The sequence below is a fragment of the Cyphomyrmex costatus genome, unplaced genomic scaffold (assembly GCF_001594065.2).
Source record: "Cyphomyrmex costatus isolate MS0001 unplaced genomic scaffold, Ccosl1.0 scaffold146, whole genome shotgun sequence".
Taxonomy (NCBI): domain Eukaryota; kingdom Metazoa; phylum Arthropoda; class Insecta; order Hymenoptera; family Formicidae; genus Cyphomyrmex; species Cyphomyrmex costatus.
The window spans coordinates 461,812-473,726 of record NW_017275457.1 but is presented as its reverse complement, the minus strand read 5'-3'; the positions used below and the strand labels follow the sequence as shown (position 1 = coordinate 473,726).

Here is an 11,915-nt window from a genome sequence, read left to right as displayed (position 1 = left end):
ATTATAGTGGCCCACCGACGACGTTTTGTGGACGAAGACACTGTTTAGATCTACCTTTATTGGCGTGCCGTCACGGTACGTTTGTTACCTGAATCTGCCTGAATCCAATCCACTCCTCTTTCTCGCTCTCCCTGGCCCTCTTCTGTTTCTTCCGTGCGTTCGTTTCTCTCTGTTTCTCTCTCTCTCTTTCACTCTCACTCGCTCGCTCACTCTTTCTCTCCCTACCCCTCGCAGAAACGATGTAACTTCTGCGCACCAACAAACTTTAGACGTACGTGAGCGTAAACGATGATGTGTGTGTGCACGCGGTGTAATGAGAGATATATATATATACAGGCGCGAACACGGCACGGGAAGATGTAACCTTCTCGACGGGGAAGGTGTAGTGACCGGGACCCCATGCGTTCTGTTTCAGACATTAGCGAGGGCACTCCCAATTCGTCGGACGACAACTTGAATGATCATCACCTACTTCTGGATTGCGACATTTGCGGTGAGCGTTTCACCTCGAAGAAACCGCTGCGTGTCCACATAAACACACATCTGAGGAAACTCCGCATTGTCCTTAAGAGGGTAGCGAATCCGAAAGTAGTGAAGGTGAAAAAGGAGACGTACTGGCTGGATCCTGAGAAGACCGGCTCATTGAAGTTGACCCTGAAGAAACAAAACGTAGCTGCTGAATCCTTGAAGCTCACCCTGAAGAAATCTTCGGAATCGGAAGATTTCACCGTAGTGAACAATAACCTTTATCCTGTTACTGAGTATTATCAACAGAGAGACGTGGCAGGTGCTAAGGAAAATGATCCACGAGGTGATAAGACAGCGGAGAACTCGATCACCGAACCTTTCGAAAACGTGATGGTGGACCAACAAGTGAGTCCTTCTTTGTTGAGTCTGTCTCGAGTGGAGAATTTTTTCTCATTTTTTTTTCTATTTTGCTCTCTTTGTAGGATGATTACAATAACATCAAATTGGACACAGACCATCAAAATCCTCTGGAAAATAATGAAAGACCGTCCACAGATGTCAATGAGAGCGATTCTGATGTAGGAAGTGATATGGCAAATCCATCTGAGAAAGATGATCAAAATGTCGAGGATACACCAAATACCGATAATTGTGACAGTTCTGAAAAAAGGCTTTCAGAACCTGAAGATCATGAGGAAATGGACGCTTTGGAAGCGACATGCCGAGAAACTATTGAAAACTTGAAAAAACTTGGTGAACAATCAAGGTAGGTTAATGAATTATAATACTAGATTTATAAATATTATGTTATTATTATTATCAGATTATTGTTGCATTGCTCGTTTACTAACATAACTCAAAAATGATCATTATAGAGTTGCTTACATAAACAGAAAGAGAAATATAAAGAAAATAAAAAAAAACATATATATATATATATATCTATTATTATACCAAAACAGAGGTCATAACTGTTATAACCAAAATAAGAAAAAGTTATAGTATAACCATTATATCTTAAAATAATTTTGGTTACTATAGCTATTATTGATAATGAAAATTGTTTTTGATTGTGAATAATCATTATCAATAACTATATAGAATTTTATTTTAGTTACTAGTAATTAATAAGTTAGCATTTTGTCTGCTTATTTTTGCCTATCATCAATTTTCATTATCATTACTAGAGTGCAGATTTGTATATAAAAAATCATGTATTCATAAAAATATTTTTTAAAATACACTATAAATAAGAATTTGTTTCTTTCTATAAACATAATTTTTACTTCGGTTATTGTTAATTTGGTTAACTACTGATAGTATTGATTATCAGTAACAAAAATAAAATTCTTGTTATCAATAATGGTTATTTATAACCAAAAACCATTTCCATCATCAATAATAGTTATTTGCAACTAAAAACAGTTTCTGTTATCTATAATGGTTATTTGCATCCAAAAACAATTTTCGTCATCTACAATGGTTATCTATAACACGGTTATCGGTAATTTAAAAAAATTTAGTCGTTTATGATGGTTAAGCAGTAATCATAACACAAAAATTAATTTTTTTAAATCACTGCATTTAAAAAAAAATTTTTTTTTAATTTAATAATCATGTTATATGTGAATAAAAATTATTTTTTTGATGATTTTTTCCTATCTTTCTAAGATAACTGTTATTTTTTATCTCTGTGCATTAAAATTATTAAATTATATATTTCAAAATATTTACATTACACAATGATTTAAAATATTAAACAATACTTTTTTATGGACCTTTGTTTTTGAGTTTTATAGCAAATAAACAATATGTACTATATGACTGAATAATGTAAATGTTAATATGTGTGTATATAATGTATTTTTTATTTGATTTAACATGAAAATATCACAATAGAATAAAAAAAGCGTGAAATTTACTTTGTTTAGATTGTTTTAAAGCTTTCAATAGTAAATTTTTAGCTCGTGCAAGTATGTAAATAGCACTTCACATTCACTCTGTTTACATGAACTTTTATGCTATAATTACCAGATATTTTGGTCGCGGTATCTATTTGATGCTTTCTTTTGCATGTAATGATTAATAAAGACGAAAATAAGCTTATAGCGCGTAAACGTCCAATAAAACGCAGTCTAAATTTAATTTCTTTATAGTTCCAGATCGGCTAGTCAACTGATTGACAATTCGTCAATAGAAGAAGAAGATGACAGAAATGGATCTAATATAATACATAATCTTGAACAGAATCCTTCCATCGATATTAATCCAAAGTCTTTCACATTTTCTAATCATGCAACCGAACGCGCTCCGGTATGCGACAATGAAGATAAAAACAGAGAATCGACTGATGCATCGCAAACACAAAATTTCAACTGGAATCAACTATCTGATTTATCAAGCAAGAGCAGTGAAGACTTCAATAAGGAAGATAGTGAACAACAGGGGGATACTTGCAGCGATGCTAACATGGATAATGCCGGATCGATTTTACAGAGCTTTCTCATTGAACATCATCAAAGACGCAATCCAAATGAGGTATCATTATCGAACAATATGTCATCTAGCGAAACGGCAGAGTACGTGCCCCTTGAGAAATTGGCGGAGACTGTCAGCACATGTCGTGTCTGTAATGAAAAGTTCAAAGACATCGCCCATCTAGACGAACACCGTAGTAAAGCCGGTCATTATCAGTGTAATATACCGGAATGTACCAATCTTATCTTCCATTCTATGGTAGAGGTATCGATACATCGGGCACAAGTACATGGTACCCCGCTCTCACCGAGCATGAGCCAACTATCACCTCATCATTTGTCGTCGAACACAAATACATCACACTTAGGCCAAACCACACATTCACCTCATGCTGTTTCTATCTCGTCTGTGGAGGTATCGTCAACGAATGGTCCACATCAACTCAGTAGGACTTCACCCTTAACGTCGCCGCATCAAACGCATTCACCGACATTTAATGCCGCAGTGGCAGCAGCGGCAACAGGCGGTGCTACTGGCCAACAAATGCAAATGCCGCCAGTAAACTTTGAACAACTACCACCGCCTGTTCAGCAATTGGCCCAGCAAGTGCAGCGTATGCCTCTTCCACAGACGCAAATGCCCCCTAGTCTTCCTCCAGGAGCCAACACAATGATACCTGCACCAAATTATTTTGTACAACCGCCAGGACGACCACCGTTGTACAGAGTACCTGGACCACAAGGATTACATTATCCACCCCATATGGCACACTTGTATCAATATGGACCAGGTCCATATCCTCAAATGCCTGCACCTCCTCCACAAATGCATCCCCAAATACCCCAACAAGTTCCACGTGGACGGTATCCGACAGCATCTGTTGTTCAAAACAGCAGGTAAGCGTAGATTATACATACAGACGCGAGCATTTTCATTAGATAGTATCTTCAATTTCCAGGGCACCGAGATTACCACCAACCAGCGGTCCAGTTCCTCGCCAGCGTATGAAAAGGCCATTGCAACAGTCTGTACAACAACAAAATAACATTTCTGCAAAACAGAGGCGAATGGATGTTCTATTACCTGATAGAAATGAAGACGCAGACTGCCATGTCATAGCTCAACAGAAGAGAAATGATGGACTACCTATTATCCAAAATGTTCAAGGAGCTACCACGCAACAAACTAATAGAAATGATTCTACGATACATCTCACAGATTCAATCACTTTAAGTGTTCGACAACCTGGTAGGTTTATCTGTCATACTCGATTGAAATCGATTGTTTTAAGTTTTTTTTATTGCTTTACATTTTTTTTATGCGTCTGTGTAAAGTACCTCTTCTATGAAATTTGGTTTCTATAATTTCATTTAATAATATTTTCAGTTGCTTTTATGCAAACAGAAGAAGTACCATTTATTTTTGCAATGATTTCGTTTAGTATAAAAAAAACAGAGTTGCAACTATTGTAAGATTCTTTAATATGATTGTTTCTTACCCTTAGTTCTTCACTGGTGGAGGGGAATCTAAATACATAAACCAATCCATTGAAAATTCTTACAACAGTTGCTGTTGTTTCTACTGAATGCAGCTGATTTTAAAATTTTATTTTAGTGAGATAATGTTTTGTTTGTTAATTATTTTCCATTTATCCTATTTGGTTGTATATGTATGTTGCAATTGTATATAAAAGAATATGTGGCTGTTTCAAAGAAAATCGTTATATTACTCTATTCGCAGAAGGGGTGCATTACAGTAAAATAGCATTGTCTTTTACTAATCTGAAGGTTCCATCCCAGCTCAAGTCCAGAACTCGTCGAACCCGGGGGGAAAGAAATCGGATGCCAAGGCGGTGGCGAATGTCCTCGCGGCTCGAGGTATAACCGTTACTCCAGCTGCAAATAAAAATAAGACAAGTGAACAAAACAAACAGCAAATACCTTCCCAGCAGCAGCAGAGGCCATCACCTTCACAGCAGCCTTTAAATGTTACAGCGCTCAATCTGAATTCTGCTATTTCTATCATACCAACTAGTTCACAAAGAAAGCAGCAAGAACAAGGGCAATTTGCTGTTCCACAAAACAAACAAAACAAATCGCCAATCAATGACCAAGTTGAGCGACCTCCAAGACCACCAACAGTGGATCTTACGCAGGATGGTCCACCTCAGATGCCAGTAGTAAGGCGTGGTCGACCACCGAGGTGAGAACTGTCTATATTATTGCTTGCATTTTGTTTTTATGTATAATTATGCTATTTATTAATCAACGATTAACTTGTGAAACATAATAAAACACAATATTTATCTTTTCTAGAGCATTATTAACGTGTCAGGTATGTGATAAGAATTTTCAAAATCAAGACATGTTGACACAGCATATGGCAACTCATCGAACAACCAGCAAATTGCTTCACAGGTGAGATATAGTTATTTCTCTTATGGGGGAATTTTATTTTCCTTTAAATAGTAACATATATGAGAATAGAACTGATCGATTCTATTTTTTCTTAAGGTGCAACCTTTGTCCAGCTCAATATCCCACAGTTCAAGCGTTGACAACGCACAAACAAACTTACCACAAGGAAGTTGATACCATGGCACAAAACGGAGGCACGGAATTGGCTTTGCCGGTTGTAGATTTAAAGTCGCCGCATGTTTTAAATCGCTTGGCAAATTTGGGTATTCAAAATTACATACCTTTGTCGCAGTTAAGTGCTCAAACCGGTGGTTACTTTGGCTTACCGATAATCACAATAGACGGTGCGAGAAATACAAGCAGCTGCAATCTGGGTGCGCTCGGTGCTACCTCCATATTAAGTCTCGGTCCTCTAAAACATATATCGAATGGGTAACTGTGGACTTCACATTTGGCCTATTTTATGTGTGCAATCACACTGTCCTTTAATTACTATTCTTCTATTCAAATTGTTTTATTACTTGTTGCTGTCAAAGACCATGACACACGACATGTCTTGATTTCTGAAGAGAAAACCGTGATATAGTTTAAGTAAAGTCGTCATATAAACGCAACATTTTATATATAAAGAATATATTATGATACACACATACACACACATATATATAGTATATATACACACACATCCACACATATATATTCTTTATATAAGAAATACATTTTTTCGTGAATTTTATCTTGTGAAAAGAAAATAGTTGACGGCTGACTTAGACGTAAAATAAAATTGTTAATTTATATTATAGACTTAAAGCAATACAGTATTCTTCGCATAAAAGTTTTCTGATTAAAATTGTACCACATTTTGATAAAATAAGATTTTAAGGCCCAAATAATCTAGAAAATTAACCCTTTTGCTACAACAGAGCACTAATCGAGGAAGCGCTATCGTCATACGGAAAAACCACAAGTTTTTTTTGCCGTGAAATATTATTTGAATTTATTAATTTTGTGTTAATACGACATATTCTAAAATTATCTTACAGTATATTATTTACTTATTATTGTTCTCTATAGATAAATAGATATCGTTTTGTAATTCAATCAATACGCATGCAGTGTATATGTCCGAAATGTATTAATAGTATTAATAACCCATAGTTTACATTACGTTAGGTTTTTGATACTTTTGTACATTTGGAACATATCAAAATAATTTTTTTTTTTCTTTAAGATATATAATTGTGTAATGTAAAAGGACTAAGAGTCAGATAAATATTCGCTTTATATTCAAATAAAAAAGTACTAAGAGACAATAAAATTATAAAATTTACTCTAGCAAACGACAAGATTTACATACATGGATTTATTAGAGTAAATTTTGTAATTTTATTACTATTTCTTCGATTTTTATTTGAATATAAAGCGTTTATTCATTACACAATTGTATTTTTGAAATTAAGATTCCTTTACTTAATTAACGCCTTTAAAATATCTCAATATTTATTACTACATGGCACACAAAAAAACTTAAGCAATAAAATTAATCAATTAAGAAATCAACATGTTGAATTTGCTAGCACTTACGTTATGGTCTCTATTAATTGACTAATTCGCTTACTGCTTTACGTTGTACATACTATCTAAGATTTTTTGTAGGCCATGGTCCTTACAGTGGCTGTTCGTATGTGGGAATAGTTTAATACTCGGTGAATATGCAGAATATGCTCTGTGGCCATTCGTAGCTAAAGGATTAAGATACACACGGTATGTAATATAATTACAAAAGGAATCGTAAACTATGAATTATTTTGTATATTTTTTTTAATAAAGATATCAAAAATGGAAGAAGTTCTCTGCTAAACTTACATGTTCCATATATAAATTATTTAACAAAAAGTAACTACATAGATAAGTCTTTCTTTGTTAACTCAATGCTTTAGCTTTAAGATATATCTAATAAAGTTTTACAACTTTCTGTCATTGAAGAACTATGACAGTATCAGAAATAAAAAAAATTGGGTTGTACTACATAAAATTGTTGATATTAAATTAATTTAAATTTGATAAATTAATGAAATTGAAACAAAACATATATTCAATTATAATATTCATAACTTTTGTAACAATGTTAAACTATCATTTTCTTTAATCGTATTGTATTATTTTTTTTTTATATTCATAGAAAATAAGAAAATTTTAAAAAAATAGTATAAGGTGATAAAATTGTAAATATTTTTATATGGATTTGAAATTAGAACATAATACATCTCAAATAAATAGAAATATTAATACGATTCTTGATGAGAACTCTGTTGTGAAAGAACTTTCGATGATTAATACATTTCTTGAAAATCTAAATATCGAAAATAAATCTAGATAGTCCCACATCCTATGTCTATGCATATTTTTTTTGTTTCAAAAACTTGTTTTTTTTTTAATACATTATTTTTACTTTGATCAATAAAAACAGCAATTTCTTATGGTACAACCTAATATATAACAAAATATTTTAAATGTGCAATATATGCGATAAACTATGCTGATGTACCTAATCAGACAGAATTATTTTACAGATAAAAAATATTTAAAAAAATATAATGGGAAAATTATATCTATTATTGTTACACATCCATCTGAAGGATTTATTTACTCTGACTATTCAGAAGGAATTTGAGAATAGATTGAATACAAAATATTTTCAGATTAAAAATGTATTTCTTTATAAAAGTATAAAAAATATTTATACAGAATATCAATATCACAAATTTCTGTATATTCAGATATGTGTATAAAGATTTTTTCTAAGATATAAAAATAAATTTTTTTAAAATCTATTTTTTTAATTTAATAAAGGAATTTATTTTGAATTTTTTATAATATGATGTTATCAATTCATTCCATTCTCAAAATATGTTCTTTTATTAAAACGATCCGGATGAATAAATATTTTCAAAAAGATTACAATTATCGAAGCAAACAATTGGTACATTGATGAAAAAAATATCTGAAAAATTTTTATTGAGATAAGAAAGCTTTTATTTTGTAATTAACAAAATATCAAACCGCGCGTAACGTACTAAGTTGTACATATACTTTGTATAAAGAAAGACACAAGTGATTAAAAATATATTCCTTTATACTTGAAATGTTTTATAAAATATTATGATGTGTGTTATCGTATGCAATTTTTATTTATTATCATTCCTATCAGTTGCAAATAAGTATTTTCATTCTTTACATTATATACGTTGTGTCTTCATATTATACTTACTTTACATATATCATTCTTTATATTAATTTATAAACTTTAAGTAAATAATCATCTATCTGTCGAATTTGTAGAAAAAATCTATCATCGCGAGCGACTGATAATGAGATATTAAAATATTGTATATGTGTGTGTGATAATAAAATAATGTGTATATGTATATATATACGTATATATATATATATATATAAATTTATATATAAATGAATTTCCGTCGCAATCCGAATGTACAAGTAAAAAAGTTGGGCATTGTATTGTTCACCTTCGTTTTTATGCGGGATTCTTAAAATATATTTAAATGAATACATTTAAATGAGTTTGTTCCTTTATAGCATACAAAACGAAATTCCAAGGTATTATTTGATCTCTCGTTTCGCATGTCTGCTGAGAACATTTTAGCTTCATTAGTACCTCGTACGATCTTCACCGTTAAAAAAAAAAGAAAAATATAGACATGTTACTTTTTTCATTCGACTCTTTTATTGTAATGTCCCTACCCATTGTAAAATTAAAATCTGTTACTAATATAAGTAATTATAAAAAAAATTGGCTAGCTACGAATGCTATAAAAAATCTATAATAAGTGTGTTCCAGACTTACCATAATACAGGTTAATAGTAGATTTCTGTAACTCGCAACGTCGATATTGTTACAGCGTCGTTGCGGAGATAATTTATATGGTAAAGAAGCTGCACAACAACAGCTAATGATATCGACATTATCATTAAAAGTTACATAATAAGCCTGCTGAAATTATTATGTACTTATATTCTAAGGCCGGAATCAAACTACGCATTGAAGATTGAAAGATTGAATTTTGGCTAATCAAAATAATAGGCGTTAAAATTTCTTTATTCTCATTGGTCAAATTTCAATTTTCAATGCGTAGTCTGATTCCGGCCTAACAGTACAGTTTTGCAGATGCATTATTTTAACTGACAAAACAGTTAACTTGCGCCGCTCGGCAAGGAAATACACGATTAATAATCAGCCGTTTTTATCTATTGTGTTTTATCTATTTTCAATAATTAAACTATAATTTTTTGCAAAAAAAAAGAAATTACATTAATACCATAAATTATTGTAATTATTAAATAATGATTTTGTTATTATATATATTAACGTACGATTTTGCATCTTTTAATAATATTACGCTTTGTAGTTTTGAAAATATTTCTAATTAAACATTTTATAATTAAAAATTAATATAATATGAACAATACTACGAAATAATAGCATGAATTAGTCAGTAAATTAGTCAACACTTATATTGATACATAAACATAATAAAACAAATATTTAAAAACTTAATAAGCAAAAATATTATAATACTAAAACGTGACTAAAAAAGAAAAATAAAATATGCTGTGCAGTTGGTTGCTTGATAAAGTAACTAGCAATTTTTATATTTTTGTTCGGCGAAAGCAGCTAGAATATTTCCTCTGCCGGTTTGAATGTGCCTATTATTTTATTTGCTGAGTAAGCGCAAGCGCATAACAAGTTTTGCCATCATGGCTTTTAGCCTTCTGCGAGCCCTAATGTAGGATTGCCTTCAGAATCATCATCTGAATGCACCCAGGTATCGTGTTATTTATCATTCGTGAACAACAAGGATAAAACAATATGTGGGTGCATCGTGCATCCGGACGGCGATTCTGAATGCACCATGAATTCACACTGCATCCGACTTTCGTCGTACGACGACTCGGCAACCAACCGGAAAACAAGATTTTGCTTCGTATCGATGATACGATTTTTCTGATTGGTTGCAGAGTGTCGTATGATACACATCGGATGCAGTGTGAATCCATCATAATTATCTTCAATTGACACGCTCGTTTCAGCGGTCGATACATTTTCGTGAATGTGATCTTGGACAATGACAGTTAACGAGTATTCAAGACTTACTTTTGTTAAACGTTTATCCGATTATCCTGTGATATAATATAACGAAACAATTAATAATTATGTCGATATAATACGCTCACCTCTTTTATTTGGGTTATTATTAAAGCTAACACGTATGTTAAAATATACTGACATTGCTGTGGTCGTAGATTTGTCTTTATATTTTATACATTCAATAATTATGATCAGTTTTAGCAAATTTTTGTGTTTCAGCATAGCAGAATGAGTTCCAGCACTCTTACCGCAAGAGCAGAGGAATATTTTTATAATATAAATCCTATAGCTCGAAGGATTGGCGAGGACATAACATCAACGAAGGAGGCCTACGAAGGACTATGGAACACCTTGAGTACAGCAGAACGCAATCAAGCCATTAATGAGACTATAATTCAGCCCGAAGTAGCTTTGAAGTACACCTTGAAGAAGATCGAGTTGACAAAGGAGTTACCTGAGTGGTTTCCAAAATTGCGCATACAAACTGGAATGAAGTATGTCATAGACGAAACCGGTTCAGTAAGTATAGTAGTATCATCGATATTTGTGGGAAAAATTAGATAAAAAAGTGATAACTCTTTCATCATATTATAGACATTACGATGGCGAGATGAACACTCCGCACCATTTTCGTTTATGACCCAATCACAGATGAATCTCAGTCTTATAGATTCTAACGAAGATGTGAAATCTAGGTCAATAAGGACTCATTTTGGAGAATTACCACATTTTTCTAGTCTCATAAAGACACAAAGAAACAATTGTTCATTGAATGATAACTATAACTCCTTACATCAAGTCAGTTATCCATCAGATTGTTACACGAGCGATTTATTTGAAAATGATCAGTGCAGTGACTTACTGACAAATGAAATTGACAGCGAACACTCTGATAGTATATTTGCTAAACTAATCAACAAGACGTCTTTATTAAAGTTACAAAGCAACGTCGAGGATGACCTAGAAAGTTTGGTAAGGGATTCAGATACGGACAAAAGTCAATCGAATACTTTAGTGGTGACATCGCGAACGAAATCGAGCGACATAAACGAATCGACCGCCCTGTTAGAAACACCTAGTTCCTACAGTAGCTTTCAGTCATCCCAACTGAATCAAGAAGAGGAAGAGAGAAGTATACCAAAGACTGGATTTGAGTTTCTCGATAATTGGTAAATTCCTTCCGTTGTAGAAGCTAATGATTGAATTATTTGAATACTCTTCTATTACATAAAAGATATTTCCATAATATCCAAAGAATGTATGTAGTGTATATGGTTGCAGATGTTTGAACAAATATTTGGCAGAATGTTTATTCTACAATTGTTCTAAGTTTTCTTCGTATTAATTGGATTATACTTTTATAGATCTAAAGAAATAGTTTT

The 11,915-nt window shown here is 32.5% G+C and overlaps 2 protein-coding genes across 4 annotated transcripts; both read left to right on the top strand.

Annotated features, from left to right (window-relative positions):
- Positions 1 to 255: 255 nt before the first annotated feature.
- Positions 256 to 6,029, top strand: LOC108783289 (uncharacterized). The gene is made up of 7 exons (XM_018551832.1): positions 256 to 873; positions 951 to 1,234; positions 2,625 to 3,842; positions 3,905 to 4,194; positions 4,734 to 5,148; positions 5,262 to 5,363; positions 5,460 to 6,029. Exons 1-7 carry the CDS (start codon positions 400 to 402, stop codon positions 5,797 to 5,799), a joined length of 3,123 nt encoding a protein of 1,040 aa, XP_018407334.1. The 5' UTR covers positions 256 to 399; the 3' UTR covers positions 5,800 to 6,029.
- A 4,112-nt stretch (positions 6,030 to 10,141) lies between these two features.
- On the top strand, positions 10,142 to 11,706 carry LOC108783276 (uncharacterized). 3 transcript variants are annotated; one of them, XM_018551810.1, is made up of 3 exons: positions 10,142 to 10,210; positions 10,753 to 11,052; positions 11,128 to 11,706. In XM_018551810.1, the coding sequence occupies exons 2-3, from the start codon at positions 10,762 to 10,764 to the stop codon at positions 11,704 to 11,706; spliced, it is 870 nt and encodes a 289-aa protein (XP_018407312.1). In that variant the 5' UTR covers positions 10,142 to 10,210; positions 10,753 to 10,761. The 3 variants fall into 3 exon arrangements, with proteins under 3 accessions (XP_018407312.1, XP_018407313.1, XP_018407311.1); XM_018551811.1 differs by lacking the exon at positions 10,142 to 10,210 and adding an exon at positions 10,453 to 10,632; XM_018551809.1 differs by lacking the exon at positions 10,142 to 10,210 and adding an exon at positions 10,453 to 10,652.
- Positions 11,707 to 11,915: the final 209 nt, after the last annotated feature.

Coding starts and splice junctions, on each gene's coding strand:
- LOC108783289 (XM_018551832.1), top strand. CDS start 400: ATGCGTTCTGTTTCAGACATTAGCGAGGGCACTCCCAATTCGTCGGAC. Junction 874..950: donor ACGTGATGGTGGACCAACAA/GTGAGTCCTTCT, acceptor CTCTCTTTGTAG/GATGATTACAATAACATCAA. Junction 5,364..5,459: donor ACCAGCAAATTGCTTCACAG/GTGAGATATAGT, acceptor TTTTTTCTTAAG/GTGCAACCTTTGTCCAGCTC.
- LOC108783276 (XM_018551810.1), top strand. CDS start 10,762: ATGAGTTCCAGCACTCTTACCGCAAGAGCAGAGGAATATTTTTATAAT. Junction 11,053..11,127: donor TCATAGACGAAACCGGTTCA/GTAAGTATAGTA, acceptor ATCATATTATAG/ACATTACGATGGCGAGATGA.